The sequence below is a fragment of the Idiotropiscis lumnitzeri genome, chromosome 12 (genome assembly GCF_059441095.1).
Source record: "Idiotropiscis lumnitzeri isolate Australia: NSW breed Sydney's pygmy pipehorse chromosome 12, RoL_Ilum_1.0, whole genome shotgun sequence".
Taxonomy (NCBI): Eukaryota; Metazoa; Chordata; class Actinopteri; order Syngnathiformes; family Syngnathidae; genus Idiotropiscis; species Idiotropiscis lumnitzeri.
In genome coordinates this window covers 9,809,273-9,828,596 of record NC_142402.1, presented here as the reverse complement: position 1 = coordinate 9,828,596, position 19,324 = coordinate 9,809,273, and the positions used below count along the sequence as shown (strand labels likewise).

Sequence of the window (19,324 nt, the reverse complement as noted above, 5' to 3'; positions counted from 1 at the left end):
ATGAGTAGGCGGGAATTTTATCATATATATTATCATGATGTTTATTCTGGAGTGAACAATAGGAAGGGGATTTTTTTATGATGGTGTAAATTGAGTATTATATATATATATATAAATATATATATATATATATATATATATATATATATATATATATATATATATATATATATATATATATATATATATATATATATATATATATATATATATATATATATATGTGTATATATGTGTGCGTGTGGTGCGTGTACTAACAGCTATGCAGCACAACAACAAAGCAAAGCCTATCCTGGGTTCATTAATCATGACAGAACAAAGTTTATTTACGTAAACCGATTGGTTTATATTATTTTGAGAGAAAAAAAACAACAACACGTATCTGTAAAGTGATATTGGCGCCGATTAAACCAATATATATTTATGAGCCATCAAGCTACCAAAATTACACCAGGGAATAGGTTCATTACCTCCTTTTTATGCCTCCTATTTGGATCAAACCATTAGTACATCTCCTGGGGGTGCACGCGCCGACTCGTAGTATTGCGTGACAAAATTAAACAAGACGGTAACCCCGCTCACTTTTATTCTGAGCTTCTATGTATGTTTCTTTCTGGTCTAAAAGCCAAGAATGTAGAGTTTCTTTATTTTATCACCAGGAAGACAGACGTATTCACGGCTACCCAATTTTTTAACAAAATGATTTGTGCCACACCAGACCACCACGGAAAATGGCGACTGTGAAGTAGATGGAAGACGAAAGTCAGAAATGATCAAATGCGCGCTATTCCTCGTCTCCAGTCTCCATCCACCTCGTTGAGGGGTAATGTGTGCTTGTTTTTTCCCCTCCCAACATTTCCGTGTTATCCGTGTCGAATGTGGCGAGTAGTGTTTTGTCATTAGCTCTAGTTTAGCCAAGGTAATGAGGTTTTGGGGAGTAGGAGGGCGGGGGTTATGGAGCAGCCTTGTTGGAAATGGTCTGCAGCTCGTGCCAAGCAGCATCCAACAATACAATCGAATATTCCTGCTAAATATGACGTGCTTTTCAGGATACGAAACAAAACTAAACAATGTGAATCAGCCAAGCTGCTCTGGAAACGCATCCCAACTACATTGTGAGCCGGTATGCATAAACTCCTGTGACGCAAGTTTCAGTTTTGCACACAATTCTCAGGCGTTTAGCGAAATAAATTCATGTGATTTATACCTTTGCAATATTGTGTGAAACTTTTCAACGTGTTTTGTTGTGGCTCCCTCGGTTGTTATGACACATTTATTGCCCTGCAGTTACAATACCTCGCTGGCTCCGACCTTGTGTTCTTTAGAAAATGGTTACAATTAAATATTCAAGCCATGGTCAGTTATGCTGTATTAGCTTGTAGGCGAGCTTGTAAAAAACATCAAAACAGCTAATATTGGACTAACCAGATTTAGTTTCTGCAATTCTGGCCGGTGACATAAGTATTTGGTACAAAAATCTGGTTCTAAAAAAGAAAAACGTTTATTGAAGTCAGTATTTCCCTACAAGTTAGCATTATAAATAAAAATCAAAGGACATCACAAACAAAATTGTCACACAGGCTATATTGACAACAAAGCATGATTCCCAAATTGGATTTTTTTTGTTAAATCCAATCTTTTTAGTCATTTATGTTAGTAATACAAATTGGCGCTGCTCTGTGAAAAAAAGACTCACCATTGAAGTTTTTTTTTTAATAAAATGTCACAAATCGACATGCGTGTTTTTCACAGAACAGCGATGAAAAGCTACTTTTAATGTGAATGGAATACGTCCGTGAAGTGATGCACATGGTAAACTGCAATACTGTGCAGGCCCCTCACTAGTCTCATTTGTAGCAATTTAGAGGATTTTGTGCTTCAGGTGAATCCCCCACCCCCTCTTTAGAAGTCTCCTCCAAAGCTACTGGACCAACAAAGTGAATTCCTTTGTTTTTGTTGTATACTGAGGACATTTGGGTTAAATGAGAAAAATTTCAGAACTCTTGCTTGTATTTACATCTAGAAGCGTTAAATCAGGGGTGCCCCGATCCAGCATGCTTTCGATGTCGCACTCCTCCAACAGACCCGATTCAAATCATTAGGATTGTTAACAGACTTCCGAAGAGCTTGCTGAGAGCTGATCATTTGAATCAGGTGTGTTTGGAGGAGGGAGATCTAAACCATTCTGAATAGGGGCTCAAAGACTCGTGAATTACTCAAGTTGTCCATGGGGCTAACTTGTAGAACCCTGGCAACATTGTTGTTGTTTTTTAGGACAAAATAATGTGATAAAATGTTACTTTGCAACAAAACGTTTTCCGGTTTACTGTAACCAATTTATTGCTTTTTAACACGTATATGTGGTATTGTTTGGTAAAAAAACAACAATTAAGCAACTTCACACGAGAAGGATTCAGTTATTGGAATTACACCTCCACCAATGACAGACAGTTTTATTGTTATTGAAAGTAAGACTTTTCAAAATGGTGGTGGACCGTCAAACCAGTAATCAGTCCGTGTCAACCAAGGAGTGATGTCCCTATAGGCATATGTTCTGACAGAAATCTATCCGAATTGTGCATGGAACTGCATATACTTAGTTGTGATTGCAAAAATTCTGAATGGATTTTACTCTCTTTAGGTCATGGCAGCTGAAATGTCATGTCTGGCTGGTGTTGATGGAGATGACAAAGATGCCGATCCTGACATCAGTTCCCTCAACCGTCTGCAAGACTCTGTGAAAATGACAGAAGACTCGACCCCTTGCGATGATTCTTTTTACAAGCCTTCTCAAAAGCAATCCAGTGTCCTCGATGTTCTGTCAAATGCGGATATGTTGTCTCCAGTTGGCCTGGGAAATGGACTTGCTTTACATGAGGCAACAGAGGCCGATGAACTCAACAGCATAACCACAGAGAAAGATGAGGAGAAAAGCATAACCCAGTTAAAAACTGTGCATGAAATTGACACTGCTGGAATTTGGGAGTTTGATATAGACTCACCTGAGAAATCATCAGCTGACTTAAGTACTACCAGTGACCTCAAATGGGAACCCCGTAGAGACGTTATGCACTTTGTGTGGGAGAATCACAATGATTCTTCTGGTGACGAGCCTCAAAAGGAAGTACATCCTCTAAATAGCCAGAGCCGGAGGAAACGGAAAATGGACATGGTTATGATGGTGGATCCCTCAGAGGAACTATGCCCTGATTTGCCTCACAATTTATCGGAGAATTTTTCTGATAAAGAAGACCATGTGGACTCCATTTCTCTTAATGTCAGACAGTCAAGGACTTTCTCCAAATTGCAGTCATCCCAAGTGGAGAACGTTCCAAATTATCCCAATGGAACCATGAAGGCTATCAAGCATGTTCTTTGCAGTGCACCTGGGAGACATTCCCAAGAGGACAACCCAAGTCTTTCGTCCTTTAAGGGGACGCTCACATTAAATTCCCATTCCGAAGAAAAAGCGTCTTGTTATTCGTGTATCAAATGTAAGCTCATTTTCAAGAGGCGCTCTAATTTGCAACGGCATATGAAAAGTCACGAAGACCTGCCCAAAAATTTGCCAAAGACGTTTATCTGCAGAGAATGCGGAGAGTCTTTCAGTCAAAGTAGTGTACTTATTGAGCATGTGAACATGCACCATGAAAAAAGATCAACACTACCTAAGAAACTGAAAGAATGGAGCGATGCGAATAACGAGGATAAAGATGCCAAGCTTTTCTGCCCTCAGTGCCCGTTCAGAACGAGCTGCCCCAACACGTTTGTGCAACATGCAAAAACCCACGCTAAAGAAAAGAAAAACTTTAAATGTGACAAATGCAACTTCAGGGCGTCGAGTTGGCACGATCTCCGAGGACACATCATACTGCACACGCAAAATGCAGTTCGAAAGCCAACTCAGGCCAATCAATACGATATGTTCTCTTGTAACATTTGCCCTTATAAAGCTTTGAGCAAAACCATTTTTAAAAATCACCTTTGGCGTCGCCACCAGCTCGATTTGAAGGAATACCAAGTCGAGCAGTTTGGCAAGGTAAGCACTCGAACAGCCGAAGAGCTTCACATTCCTCCTTACGCATCCGTCGAAGACGCAGAGTTAACGTCAAAAATCATGATCAAGAATCAGGTCTCATCTAATAGAGCTTCTCCCGCAGAGTCAAACGACATTTCAGATTTATTCAAAAGTAATGAGATCAAAAGAGGTTTAAAGTCCCAACTCACTGAATCCAAATTGGACAAATCCATTAACGTTCTGCTATCTCGACAAAAACATGTTCAAAACACTGCGCAACAGAGGAAATCTGCTCACAATTCAACTAATGGGAATAAAGATTCCCAACAGGGAGCAACAACACCAGATAAGGATGATATGACTTTATCTCCAAATGGCCTCTCAGGGTCATCCCATGAGGCTGACCGAGTTCCAAACAGAGGTAGTTTGCCCAAGTGCACCACATATCAATCGTCCGTCAAGAAGTCTCCATCAAAAAGAAAGATGTCAACACCGTACCGCAACACGTCTGACCAAGAGTCATCCTTTGTCTCGCCAAAACCTTTGGCAAGCTCGGAAGACAGCAACAAAAAAGACATTCCTCACATTAAAGAAGAAGAAAATGATCTTAACAGTGGTTTCAATCATGAAAATAATAATATAATTTATACGTATAGTAGAAGAATGTCAATACGTGGTGCTCTGCAGGCATCAAAGAGGCTCTTTGAACAAGTGAAAAATGAAGAACAGGACGAAATGGAGCCGGCAATAAAAGAAGAATGCATTGAAACTGAAGTGTTCCAACAAGCATTCGATTCGCACCCGATGCCGTTGATCGACTCCTTTGCGGACGAAATGCCAAAGTTGGATTTGGACTCTAAGAACTGTCCGTATTGCCCAGCTATTTTCCAGTCGGGAGTGGGCCTGTCCAATCACGTGAGAGGACATCTTCACAGGGTCGGACTGACCTACACAGCGCGCCATGTTCTGACTCCTGAGAAAGTGGCTTGTGAAGACAGGCCGAAAATTCGACGGAAGATTACAGCATTCCGGAAAATCAAAAAAGGTATTTGTTCGTTTGCTGTGACTCAATGACTGGTTTTTGTTGTTTTTATGTCCCTGGAAAGTGAAAATGTCTCTGCTCAACTATCCATCAAATAACACTATGATGACCTGAAAAAGAGATGCTACTTTGTCAAGCATCTTTTTGTGCTGCGGTTAGACCAAATAGAAGCTTTCTGGCAACGCGTTTCCATATATAGTCAATGCAGTTTCCGCAGTCAGGTGCGGTTGGATGCCAAGTGGCGCGGATGAAGCGATATTTTGCCAGGGCTTGCAAATGTGAACGTTTTGTTGCGTCGCCGACAACGAATCTGCATTGAAAATGTACTTACTGCTCAACTAAACAATTTATTTAAAAAATTACGGTAATAATGAAGACAGACAAAAAGTACAAAAACAGTAAAAACCAAAAGCAAGTCTCATGCTGATTCAAAAACCAATGAATACAAATTTGTTTTAAGACAAGTTTTAAACGTGTGGTGTATTTAGAAATAAATAGACATTGTACGATCATTAATGGTTGTCTTGTTGCAGTGTTGCAGTTGCCGCCCGATTCGGAGGAAACCGAGACCGGCATCCACTCCTGTCCGTTATGTGGGGACATGTTTGATAATAGGAAAGGACAGTCCAACCACATACGGGGCCACCTCAAAAAGATTGGTCGAGCCCATTTATCAAAGAACAAATCCCCATTAATTATACTCAAGGAATTGATGCGCAACAAGAAGGAGTACTTGAGGGCCGTTCACATTCTTGGAAAGAGACGAAATAATTTTCATTACGGAGCTAATCATTTCATGCCATCCTCTTTTGGATTCCCCCAAGACGACTCTGACTCAAGTGTGTGCGCTGATGTCAAACCACTCATGCCTCCATTTTCAGTTTCGGAAAGTGACTCTGACAGAAAGCAATCACTGACAAAGTTACAGGAGCAAGATTATCTCACGGACACAACCGCATTAATAGGAATTCTGAAGAAGAGAAAGTGCCAGGAAGACAATAAGCCCAAGGCATTGGTGCCCATATCAAGGTACTCGGTTGCAGTTTCCTCAACTGGTGAACAAAGTTCAGGACCAAGGGTCACGTCTTCTCTGCCAATACCAATATCAGGTAAGTCACAGAGGAAATGAAATTCCTCATTGCCTACATTTTGAAGCATAGATCTAATAGTCACATTTTTCACAACACATCAAGATTTTTAGTGCAGAAAAAGCTCATTGTTAACTGTAGCCTGGTAGCCAGAGAAAAGTACTTACAATCTGTACTTAAGCAGAAGTAACAATACTCATGTAAAAAAAAGAAAAAGGCTGGTAAAAGTAGAAGCCCCAATTCAACTCTTTCACTGAAGTACTCATAAGTCCTTCAAAATTTTTAAGATCTACGAGTTGTCGCTTGTCTCGTTTTTTTTTTCTTTCTTTTTTTTTTGCCTGACTTAAGTACACTAACTTGAGTTACGGTGGTGTTTCAGACACTCCACTCTTTAGTGAAGTGAAAAAATTAGCCATTATCATACTTCTTTGTGGTACATAGTCGAAGAAAAAAAACCCCACTGGTGACATAACTTTGTGTTCCCATAGCTTTGCTAACATTGCAAACTACCCCAAAAATGGTAAATTAGCAAATGATAACTAATGAAACAAAAAGCACCTTCAACTGTACATCTTTTTTTTATTTTAATTTGAAAAAAATTGTTGAGCCTGTTAAGGAGTTGGAAGTTTTCAAAAGTGAGAAAATGATCAACAACCTGAGCAAATACAGTGATGAAGTATTTGTAATTTGTTACATTCCACTCGTACTACTATCATTACCGCTAGCCGTATTTCTATAATAAAATTGAGCAGTTAGTATTTTGCACAAAGCAAATTGTCTCGGTTTAGCTAATTAAGCTGGTTCATGAATGTGCCTTTTCCAGAGAAAGGCGAATTCAACCGGAAGGTGTGCGTCCACTGCAAAGCAACTTTCCACAGTGGCGTTAGCCTGTCTAACCACCTGCGGGCATGTGCAAAAAGGAAAAGAATTGCTTTGCTCGAAGGAAGCGGTAAGCCATACTAAAAACTATACTGGTGCAGTGAGTTCAAATGGTCAGGAAAATTTGAATAAATAGTCCACTGAAGTTAACAGTTTTAAATTGATCTCGTATTAAAAAAAAACAAAACATATGTAAGAATGCTGACAACAGTGATAATCGGCTCAATTGAATTGATTGATTGAATTGGTCTATCGCTAATCGCCAAAATCTCAGTATCAATTATAATTATAAAACAGGAAGGCAATATGGTTTAATTGAATTCATGGCATAAAAGAATTGGTAGGCAAAATGTATTTTATTTAATAAAGTTTCTGCGTGTGTATGGAGAGTATGTGCTGGTATATATACATTTAGTTAACTGCTGTTAAATAAGAATAAGAAATGGGAAATAAAAAGTGGAATGACTCACTCTTTGATGAAGTCTCACGTCAGGTGACATCATGCTTGAGTTCCAAATTCCTGTCCCAAGTTTGGAGGCATTATTTTGTTTCCAGATCATTTTGGATTTTGTTTCGTCAAAAAGCGGTTTGAAATCAATCCATTATATGTTAGCCTCCATAGTCGAGTCTTTTTTTTTTAACTACTGTAAATGGTTTCTTTCAGAGTTTGATTGTAAAACGAGGAGACAGCGTTTAAGGCCAAGCTCAAAGAAGAAGGTTCTTCCGTTAACGCAAACTCCTGAGGAAACGTACAGACTAACATGCAGGTAAATGTATTTCTTTGTTTTCAGGGGAGGCAGAACTTTTCTGTTCAAGGACCACATTTGAAACACATTTTTAAAACAGAGCCCAGGTCATTTGTAGCTGAGGTTTGATTTGAATAATATTATGGAAAATAGTTAATTTTTTAAATATAATTCATGGTCATTTTAGTCTGCTTTTAATCAGGTCAATCATTTATTTAAACACAAATACAACTGTCACTCAAGATAGCATTTAGCATTAGCCACAGTAATCACGCAACCACCGGTCATCTGTCTGAGGATCCCCACCGCTTCTCTGCGAGGAGCATCCCCCGCGTAGTTGCACAGCAAACAAAAGAAAGCGAGACATGCCGCACCACCCAATATTTCTTAACCCAGCATAATCTGAATCTATCAAATAAATATACAGTACAATTACAATAAACTATTTAAAATGCAATGATTCACAAAGATAATGCACCTTATAACCTGGTGTGCCTCATGTATGAAAATCTATTAAATTAGATTAGCTCATTGATATTGCTCCTCGTCAATTTTGAAAATAAGACTAATTTATTGAAGTATATTATTTTTGTATTAGGTAAAAAAATAAAATAATTTTTTACTCTACCTTTCTATTTTAATAATCTATGGTGTTTTATGTTCACACTTTATTTTATCTTTAATTTTAGCCAATTATTTAATAAAAGCATACAAACCATTACTAAATTTTATGTAAAATGGTCAATTTTAATTTAAGAAATCATGTTTTATTTTATTATGGTTTAAGTTTACACTTTTCTAAATAAATAATATAATCGTAAATAATATTCATCATAATTAAAAATATGTTCTAGTATTTTTTTCTGAAGTGATCATGCTCTTTTTAAAAATTGTATTTATAATTGTTGTAATGCTAATTAAATCATTGGTTAAAAAATAAATGCTCTGTAAAAACAAACCTTTTTTCATTCGATATATTGATTAAAAATTAATACAAAATAAATCAATCCATTTGAAGTCATTTGTACTAGCAATTTCTTTTTTATGGTTGCAGGTTCTGCGACCTGGTGTTCCAGGGTCCCTTGTCTGTCCAGGAGGACTGGGTCAAGCATTTACAGAGACACATAATGAACACCGGTGTTCCCCACACTGGGCTGGCTATGGTGGATGTCACTTCTCTACCCGCCGCCGACTTAGCTTCTTGCGCCAAGACCGACCCAGAGAGCTCACAACAGACTGCCGCACATGATGCCTCCTGAAGACAAAAGGCACTTTTTGGGGGGGAGGCGGGGACTAGGGGGTGTTAGCTTTTCACTAGACTGTATGTGTATGTACATTTTTCACTTTTTTTAGTCAAACAAGTACTTGCCGAAAGTACACTTATCTTTAAGAACATCGATTACGCCAATTATTTTGGATATTGCCCTTTTTCCGTTTTCACATTTTCCACCATTTTGGAGTACACTTCCTAACGGGACAGTTAATTTCATGCAGTACGTGTCTTTTCAAGACAACTTTTACCTCAACCTTTTTTTTCAAAATTTGGGAGCACCTCTACTGTATCGATTTATAAAATATGAAGAGAAAAAAAACAACTTTGTTTTATACTCCATCATGAAAAATCTAGTGCCACTTTTTATGGCACACAATTTGAGTATTCCAAGAATCTGGAAATTCTAAAAAAAAAAAAAATTGACAGGAACAAAAGGCCTATATATTTGAAACTTTTTTGAAAAGTATTTCAGTGTTCGTGTTTATAATTGAACAAGTTAAATTTCTTTAAGAAAAGACAAACCCTAACATCCCACACTTGACACATCAACAATATTTAATGATGAAACATACGGTTTTGAAATAATTTAATTCTCAAATGTACTATATCACAAATACAAGGCTTAAAACATTTGTGTTTTAAATAAAAAAAATGCACAAGTGAACTCATTGATGGTATTTTTCTAATGAAGGTTGGTTCAGGCAGACAAGTTTATTTACCTCTACAGCTCGTGTATGCAAAGCATTGACGTTTGTTGTTATGGTAGGGAAGTTTAACTTATGGCAAATTTTACAAGCACCAGGTGTAGTTCATCTTTCGAAGCCTGTTGTCATTCAAATTGTCTGAAACCCTGTAAAAAAAAAAAAAGATGAAGTCGGTAAAAAAAAAAAAAAAAACGCAGTGATAGAACATGAATGAGTGCACATCAATGCATCTGTCTTAAACCATTGAATTTTGCCTTGAAAGCACTTGGAGCATTTATTTGATATCCAGCCTAAGGGCCATCGACTAGTCGACTCCATCCACACTGTGCCAGTGAGGTAAAACTGCACTCGTTGACAAGGACTACAAGTGATATCAAATTCTACTTAAAAAAATAAACTTTTAGCCTGTCAACTCGTGAAATTTTGCCTCACTAATAACATCTATTTGTCCTATTATTAAGCCGAAATGTCATACAGTAAAGAAAAAGACACTAAGCGCGTAGGACAAGTTTGGCTTACTAGTAGGGAACCGACATGTAGTGGGACAAAACTGCATTAGATGACTGTGTGCTAATAACAATTTAGTTGTAAACTAGTGCACAGTAGTACGGGTATGCTAAATATGTCCTACTACCTTAAGGTCCATGTGCTCGTACGCTACTTGTTCTCACTAATAAGACAGTTCAAAATGCCAGTAAGTTGACTGTGCCTTGCCAGTAATTTTTTTCCCACTACCTACTATGGTATATTTTCACACTAGCAGAACATTGGCATACTAGTTGAGCATGTTACTAGTCTGCGTACTATTTGACAACTGCATGGTACTACTAGTATGAGTAAAATGCGAGAAGTTAATCACTGGTAGGTTGAATTTTGTAATTTTGCGATATGTACTATTAGCACGCAACCAACGCTTGCACTTAAGTAATGTATCTCAAAGTGCATATTAGTACATGGACATGAAGCTGGATATCAAGGATAATCAACTGCAAACATAATGTGACTCATTAATATTCCAATTATACCTTGAGGAAATTTTCAAACTGAGACTGCAACTCTCTCATGATGGTATCTGCTTTGTCAAGTGAAGCACGTTTCTGTTGCGCTTCAAATTCCTTCAAGAAATCAACAAAATTGGGAGCATTTTCTTAGCAAAATTTCACATTCAGCAATCGGGTTCGAAAATGAAGATGGATGTTAGTTACTTTAGTATTGGAGAGGTGTTCCGGGCAGGATATGTGATTGTGCACGGCTGCTGCCGCCGTGGACACCAGCACCTGGCATGCCGCGCAGTGAAACAATGACACCTTTGTCATGTGTTCGTTCTCCTGCAGAGCTGACCACAGAACAGAAAAAAAAAAAACCACCATATTGGAATAGCTTGGGAAATGATTCCAAATTCAAAAAGTGACTTAATACTGTTCGTGTAAACATTTATTTGATTTTTTTTAATGTTATTTAGGCTCATTTGCTAGCAAATAGGATTGATCAACCTGATGCAAAGGAGGTTTGAGTTGGAAAATCTAATCACTGAATATAGTCGGTTATCTAACATGGGTTCATGATTGTGTACAAGTTATTTTCATTTTGGCATCAAAATGCAATTTCAAACCCCTTTTAGGCAGCATCAGTTATTTGCAGATTTTTGAGGATGTGAAGCCTTCTGGAATTGTGATTATGAGGGGGAACACTGAAAAGCTTTAAATGGCCAATAAACTACTGTGTAAAGCAGCCGTCCCCAACCACCGGGCAGTGGACCACTTTGGACAGGGCCGCATGGATAAAAGGAAGGAAAAAAGAACTTGCAGAAATTCTGGTTTATTTATTACTAAAAAAAAAAAAACTATAAAAATTATTTGACTTGGAAAAGTGACACATGTCAAGACGCTAATTGTCATGATCGCATTACGCAATTAAACCCAAAAACTACCACAATGACTACAAAACACCACGTACGACGTTCGCTCTGCACGATACGCAGCGAGCACCACATTGTGGATTTTCATCAGTTGTGGATGGGTCACATCTTCCCCATAAACTGATGTATTGTCAACACTTTTTTTTTTCTTTACACACTTTTAATAGTGTGCCATGAGATTTCTCATACTAAAAATATACGCATGTTCCTTGACTCAATACAAGTTTGGGAAACAGTGGTTTGAAAGTAGGGTGTTTAAATCCTACCAAATTAATTAATACCTTGAAGAGCGCTGTGATCGATGGCTCGGCTGCACTTGATGCTTTTATACAGCATGACGTCCTGCAAATATATTAAAAACAAGAAAGAAAATGAAATACAGACACTAAAGCTACTTGTATCTATACGTTGACTTTCAATACTGGTGCAGGCTGATGTCAAATGATTTGAAATGACGTGTTTTGGGAGAACAGCCTGTCGTATATTTATTCATGGTTTAATCTGTAGACCGGATAGGACAGCAATCATGCGGAGTTTTTCACTATTCGCTGTAGTGTTTGGTGACACAAATGTGTTGAGTAATCGTGAGTTTAAAACAGTCATAGTGTGAATGACTCGTACCTGCAGGAAGGCAATGGTCATATCGTCATAGGTATTCTGCTCCTGGACATGCTCCATTGTGTCCCAGTGAATTTTGCTTTGCAAATGTTTCTCCAGCTCATTCCCATTGCTGACTTCAATGTCACACAGGTCACAGTTGATGGTTATCCTTCAAAAGACAATTATAATATGGTAATATTTGTAAAACCATTGTGTCCTATTGGAAACATGTTAATTAAAACATAAAAGGGAAATAGATTAGCCTGGGAGTATCGCCGGATATTCTATTTGTATATTTTACTGGCGTGTTGATGCTAAAGTAACAGCTGTATTGATTTCGTTGCTTTACAAATAATCACAATTGGGACCCTAATTCCGTTAATTCATCAATGGCATTTCCCCCTGCATGCCATCTTGAAGCAGGACCAATTTAGGGTAATTTGGAGAACTTTGAGCCATCTGCTGAATTAAACAGCGTCAATTGAGGTAGGGCATAATACATAAAAGTACGAGAGAAAACAAAAACATACTGTAAGAAAGAAATCAACGGAAAGAGCACAAAGTTACACGGAAGTAAAACTACTGCGTGTGCCACAACAACAACAAGATGTTGTGTTCTGAATATGAGCAAAGAAGATCTGAATACTGTTTCAAATGCATCATCAAGGAATGTGATATCAACATGTGAACAGTTAATATTCATAATACATTAAATTTGGAAGCGCCTTTCGAGACCCCCAAGGACACTTGTACAACAATTAAAAACAGAATTACACAAAATAATCAAGACAATTTGATTACAAAAAAAATAATACGAATGAAAATGACAGTGCCGTTACAGTCTTAAATAGGATTTGAAGGTGGTAAGCGAGAGTGAGTTGCGGAATCAGAGTTCTGGGAAGCAGAGTGGGTGCTGAGACGGACAGGTGGTACAGTCGGGTGGATGGAGGAGGAGGAGGAGGATCTGAGGGCGCGGGCTGGAGGGGTGATGTAGACGAGGTCAGACAGATAAGGTGGCGCAAGGTTATGAATAGCTTTGAAGATAAGGAGAAGCTTCAATTGGTTACAGAATTTGACAGGGAGCCAGCGAAGTTGCGGGAGGACAGGGGAGATGTGATGGGAGGAGGGCGTTCTTGTGATGACACGTGCAGCAAAGTTCTGTACCAGTCGAAGCTTATGTCGGGAATTGTGAGGGAGGCCGAAGAGGAGAGAGTTACAGTAGTTGAGACGGGAGGTGACAAGAATAGATGTTGGGGATGTGAGACTGATACGCAAGGGGAAGTAGGCTGATCGGGTTGTACATATGTTTATGCAAAGATAACATTGGCGTCTACGATGACACCGAGACTTACGTTAACACTTCCGCATGGAGTTCATGAAATATTTCATATGCAGTGATTTTGGTGTATTAACATGAATGTGGAATTGAGAACGTCTACAAGCAAGCCACATCTTCGGCTGAGGATGTAACATATGGAGAAATCTTTGTCGTACTCACTGGTCCATTCGTACAGATTTTGTCATTTGTCTTTTTCTCCTTGCCATCCCTAAATTGTGCTGCGGTTCTGCAAAGCATTAAGAAAAACACATTAAACATATTTGGGTCGCGGGTGAGCTGGAGACTATCCCAGCTGGTTTTTTGGCATGAGGATGGATACACCAACAAGCAAAATATGTTCAATCTGTGATTGCAAGAGCAGTGTTTTGAAGTGGCACCCAGGACGAGCATTTTTGTCAGTAAACTGTAGTAAGATTTGAAATATTTGGGCAGATTGTAGTGATATTTGCAGTGGGCAGAATTAGTGTGCACAAACGTTCAAGATTCATTGCAATTTTCCGACATCGACATGAAGCTTGATTACATTCTAAATCCCGCTCATGCGGTTACCATGAAGTGGAAAGTAGTCCGTTTGGCTAGCTCGTACGTCTGCTTGCCGCTAAATAAGATGTGTCCAAGCTCTCTTAAGAAAACGCGACCAACTATTTTACAGTGTAGCTACTGATACGCTTCCGACCTTTGGCGCTTGCTCATTACCTCTGAAGCGACAGAATTAAACGTGACAGTACCTTGTTGCTGTTCTTTTTTTTTTTTTTTGTCATCCTCCTGCCTTGTTATATTAGAAGATAGCGGAACTGAAATGCTTTCTCTTATAAGCTGTAACAACTGGCGTAACAGTCATTGCAGGGGGACTCGCACAAACAGTTTCCTTGTAAACAAAACGCTATATCGGAAGTCATGCGCCAATTTCACACAAAGGTTTATAGGAATAAGGTAAACAAATTTAAGTTTATTCTTTTAGGCCTATTTGCACTTAAATATTTATTCGAATGCACATCTTTTCATTTTTGTAAATAAATTATACTTAAACTATATGCCATGGACTTGGACAAACAAAACTGTTATTCACCTGCTTCTGTGGGGTCCTCCTTCATTTCAAAGTCCCGCCGCAACGTGGGCGAGGATAATCTAACACGAGGGAGCATCTGCGGAGGTGAAAACGAGGCAGTTGGATTAGACAAACCTGAGGTGCATGAAAACAAAAGTCATGTTAATTGTCCACTCCTGGACATCGAAATAATGGAATCAACTGGATCTGGTGGGTTGCTGCCCCAATGCGAGTGCAACGATCAAGTGTTTTAAGATTATAGCTAGGAGTGTAGTTACGGTTCAAACTATTAGCTTTGAGGTCAATATCACTATGAAGAGCCATCAGAATCAATTACCGTAAAAATGTAGAAGAGGAATAAAATTCTGAGGTTTGATGACAGCAATATAGGGTAAATCTGAGGATTATTGACTAAATGCAAAGGTGTACCTGGCTCCTGTACTGAGACGTAGTCATCTTCTCTTCCCCGTTAGTCGGCTCTCCTCTATAAGATGCCGAATATTGTCGACTAGATGAGCCATCAGTAGTGTCACTGCTTAAAGGTCTTCGACTACATTTGTATCGTAGAAGCTCCGTCGATTTCAAGTCTGGGCTGTAGGACCGACGCTCAGAGAGCCGGAAATGACCTGGACTAACAATGCGACTTTCGCTAAATCTGCTCTCTGGGCTGAAGTCACGTACGTCCAAAGCTCGGCCCGTCATCCACGGGGGGGTGACACGGCCACTTCTGTTCGGAGACATGTGTTGCCACTCAAGGTTGTCCTCCTGCTTGGGTGGGGAGCGTTGCCACTTTCGGTTGCCATCTTGCTCAGGAGGGGAGCGTTGCCACTTTCGGGTGCCATCCTGCTTGGGTGGGGAGCGTTGCCACTCAAGGTTGTCATCCTCCTTGGGCGGGGAGTCACAGCTTATGTCCCACAAGTTGACATTGGGCAAGCCTTCCATAGGAGGGTCAAAGGGGTCGTAAAGTTCAGGACTGAAGGCAACAAAGAGAGGATGACTGTTAGTGTAAGAGACCTGGCATAGTCATTCTCTGTCATCCTAACAGTAATTTTGCATTTTTAAAAAAACAGATCACTGTTGTCTGATTTTTTTCTTAATACGGCTGTCTTGAGATACATGTAAACGTCTCGACATGCAAGATTTTAGAGATATGAACGCTGTCCAGCAGACTTTAGTGTGTGTGCGTGTGTCTTTGTCTGAGAGACAACAAGGGCATTTGAGTTCATCGGTTCTGCTGTATTTGGTGTTTAAAGAAGGCGTGGAACTTACCTTATATCACTGTTTTCCCTCTCTGATTCATCTTCAGGATTTTCTTGATCAATCGGTTTGAATGAAGACTTCCATTTACCAGGAGTTGATTTCCCTAGACAAATTAAATGAGAAAATATTATCTTGACTCAGTGGACATTTATTGTTTATAGCTAACTGCAATCCTTGATTGCACACTGCATTTTCCCCTAATTTATGGTCACTTCTTTGGTATCTTTTTAAGCACATACAACAAACAGTATTTGGATATTTTTAGGGTGTCATTTTGCTAAGTCATGAAATTTAGTAAACCGAGTCAGGATGGAGCTAGGGGAATTCTTTCTTTGTACTACAAAAATATCTGAATGATTAGCTTAAAAACATACACAATTTTGTTATAAAAGCACACACCTTTATGCCCGCCAGTAAAATTTTAAGGACTTCAATGTCAATAATATTAAAAAAGATAGCACACAAATATATAAAACTCTGTTTTTGAAAATACATAATTTTATAATTATGATGATATAGCAAAAATATGACTGATTAAAAACACACATTTTTCTAAAAAATGTACACGTTTATTCTCATTGTATTAATACTTTCTATTTAGACAATATGGGACTTTTCTCGAAAAAATGACTATTTTCATAAAATTAATATTTTAATGTTGAAATGTTTTCATAAAATAACCACTTCCTGTAAAATATATGTATATATTTTAATTTGTAATATTATGACTTCAATCTCAAAAATCTAACTTGAAAATACTTTATTTTTAGCGAAAAAAATATACCACTTTTCACAATTTGAAATACTTTCATTTGTGTTACATAACCTCAATTTTTTAATGTAAAATTACAAGTTTAATCTCGTAATGCTAAATGTATCTTTTCTATTTTCGGTGTGGCCACTAACTCATTGTACTTACAACACTTAAAACATGTTTAGACATGTGTCATATGCTGGCCTGACACCAAAACCCAAATGTTTTTTTGTTTGTTTACCTGGCTGAGTGTGAGGCCGAGCTGTCCTCGTCCCGATCACCACCGCAGATGACGCGCTTCTACTCTCGGACTCATCTTCGGCTCTCATTGGAATGTGCACCATGCTTTCTTTAAAGTCTTCAGGCACTCTGGCAATTATACATTAAAAAGTTACATGCTATTATAATGGGCCAAATGCACGAGGCTAAACACGGCTTGTCGTTTTAACAATGCTAAGTACAACTCGTATCAAGCTAGCTGCAAAGCATGATGGGTTTAGCTACAAAACTCAATACATAGATGCAAGTTGAATGAATAACAGCACCAAAGTGGTTTTATTGTGTTATTTAACAACAAATGGACTTGCTAACGGGATAAGTCTATCGCCCCAAAAGAAAACGCGAGGCTAACACACTGCTAACTGCTAATCGAGTACAAAATTACCTGCCCGGGTGTAGGTCACTGAACCGACTAGGTCTCCGAGTCCTCGTCTCTCCTAACCGTGGAGTGTTACTTGAAACTGTGTTTTTGTGGGGATTCATTATTTGATTTGCTTTGTGACAGTAGCGATACAAACAGCCGTGTAGAACAAAGTGGCCACCCCCTCACGCTTGCCTTGCCCTAAACGACTAGTAGGTGGTGCTACAGTATACGTTTAGAATTGGTGATAACGTAAAGCAGGTCCTCGAGTTACGACGAAGTCTCGTTTTTTTTTTTTAGGCGTTTTTTTTTTAGGCGTATGGATTAATTTTGCTGTAGGACACAGTACCGTCTCACAAGACCCAAAGCCAAATGAAGACTTGTCTTCCACCAGGAAAATAAAAAGTTTCTAAATTTTCCCAGTCTTTTACCAGCAGTACATGATTTAGTTGCACCCAAAATTTCTGACCCTCAAAAAAGGGATAAAACGAGCTTTTTGCGAAACACAAAATTAGAACAGTGACCTTGAAACGATTGTTGTTTGTTTTTGTGACACCACAATAGTGACTGAGACTCAGAAAGAGATTTGGATGGCAACAATGCACCATGGTCTTCCCAATTCACTCCATGAAGTGTTCTTTTCTCACTATCAAACTTAAGAGACACTGAATTAGTTTCATCTATCATCTATAAAATTCCCCACGAATGACCTACAACACAACTTATCTTTTCAGTGTTTATTGAGCCATAAAATCTGTGAACTTTTGAGCATAGGACACTGAGGTGATACAGCAATTCTGAATGAATACATCAAACTACAGTATACAAAAATACAATGAGGGGAAATTAAAGTCAGAAAACTGTCGATAATGTAGAATTAGTCAAAGTGGAAGACAAATGTACATGTTTACATTTCAGCGCATGGAGAAAAGGTTTTAAAGGAATTGCTCATCTAGGAAAACAGCATCAAGAGAACATTCGTTGATCATTTTGTGAAAGTGAATTGCATACATCTATAACATAGTGGTCAATGATTACTAATTTCTAAAATTGCTACTTCCTTTATGACATTGATCAACAACCACCACTAATAATCTGAATCAAGGCAAGAGCAGAAAATATTCTTCAAGTAGTGAGCACAACAAACAATGGACAAGATAATGTCATTTTTATTTTGGGCCCTGTGAAGAAAAAAAAAAAGCAAAACCACTTGGAGAAAATGAAATCCCTCCAAACAAATTTTAATCCATGACTTTAATTGTTCCTGAGAGAATAAAATACAAGAGGTCTACATAAAAATAATAAGAAAAAAAAAAGAAAACAGGTCTGGCATTAGACCAATTCAAGGTCTTTTTAGGCTTGATGCAAAAAAAAAAAAAAAAGTTTACTAAATGCCGGGTACACATTCATGCTGTTTAACAATGCGCAATTAAGACAATCTATTAATGTCATCATAAAATAAAGTATTCATTGCCCAGCCGTTGGATGTTTGGTGATTTAAACAGTGGTTCTCAAATTGGGCACATGAGCCATAGCTTAGGTGTCATCAAAAATAATTTGCATCATTTACAAAATGTAATAAAAAAAAATAAAAAGAGTGCTTGCTTATAAATTAAACGTGCCCCCCCCAAAAAATGATCAGAGATTACACTTAAAAGCTTTAATATCACTGACTTATCATGTATCTGACATCCCTGCACAATTTGTTTTCTTCTTGCTGGAATAAAGGGCTTATCGTTTGAGTTAATTGTTTTTCCAAGAAGGTTTACTATTACAATGTTAAGACTTTAAGGAAAAAAATCTACTTTATTCTCATGAAACTGTGGTTGTGTTCAGAATTATCCACTCGTTCCCCATTATGTGTTTGGAATCATTACGCGTGCCTATGCTATCATCACATGCGATTTTTGTATAGTGGACTGTGTAATACTCTCATCGGGGAAATGAAAAGACGTTTTGGAACACTAATCGGGCGCATTTACTACATCATCATTGCTGTCGCTTACAAATGAAGA

General features: G+C 38.3%; 2 protein-coding genes across 3 annotated transcripts; one reads left to right on the top strand and one right to left on the bottom strand.

Moving 5' to 3' along the window:
- Positions 1–529: 529 nt before the first annotated feature.
- Positions 530–10,003, top strand: znf644a (zinc finger protein 644a). 2 transcript variants are annotated; one of them, XM_088311409.1, is made up of 6 exons: positions 530–823; positions 2,642–5,063; positions 5,594–6,169; positions 6,972–7,097; positions 7,692–7,794; positions 8,828–10,003. In XM_088311409.1, the coding sequence occupies exons 2-6, from the start codon at positions 2,645–2,647 to the stop codon at positions 9,030–9,032; spliced, it is 3,429 nt and encodes a 1,142-aa protein (XP_088167535.1). In that variant the 5' UTR covers positions 530–823; positions 2,642–2,644; the 3' UTR covers positions 9,033–10,003. The 2 variants fall into 2 exon arrangements, with proteins under 2 accessions (XP_088167535.1, XP_088167534.1); XM_088311408.1 differs by lacking the exon at positions 530–823 and adding an exon at positions 861–1,123.
- Positions 9,616–17,513, bottom strand: LOC148325829 (uncharacterized). The gene is made up of 11 exons (XM_088311410.1): positions 17,334–17,513; positions 16,911–17,038; positions 15,925–16,018; positions 15,085–15,628; positions 14,677–14,752; positions 13,767–13,833; positions 12,290–12,437; positions 11,950–12,010; positions 10,956–11,086; positions 10,776–10,865; positions 9,616–9,896 (listed from the first exon to the last, which is right to left on the bottom strand). Exons 1-11 carry the CDS (start codon positions 17,429–17,431, stop codon positions 9,876–9,878), a joined length of 1,458 nt encoding a protein of 485 aa, XP_088167536.1. The 5' UTR covers positions 17,432–17,513; the 3' UTR covers positions 9,616–9,875.
- Positions 17,514–19,324: the final 1,811 nt, after the last annotated feature.

Bases quoted from the DNA above. Each gene is read 5' to 3' on its own strand.
- znf644a (XM_088311408.1), top strand. From the start codon at position 923: ATGAGGTTTTGGGGAGTAGGAGGGCGGGGGTTATGGAGCAGCCTTGTT. The intron at 7,098-7,691 runs GTAAGCCATACT...GGTTTCTTTCAG, and splicing joins TGCTTTGCTCGAAGGAAGCG to AGTTTGATTGTAAAACGAGG. The intron at 7,795-8,827 runs GTAAATGTATTT...TTATGGTTGCAG, and splicing joins ACGTACAGACTAACATGCAG to GTTCTGCGACCTGGTGTTCC.
- LOC148325829 (XM_088311410.1), bottom strand. From the start codon at position 17,431: ATGAATCCCCACAAAAACACAGTTTCAAGTAACACTCCACGGTTAGGA. The intron at 16,019-16,910 runs GTAAACAAACAA...TAATTTGTCTAG, and splicing joins TCGGCCTCACACTCAGCCAG to GGAAATCAACTCCTGGTAAA. The intron at 9,897-10,775 runs GTATAATTGGAA...TTTTTTTTACAG, and splicing joins AGTTTGAAAATTTCCTCAAG to GGTTTCAGACAATTTGAATG.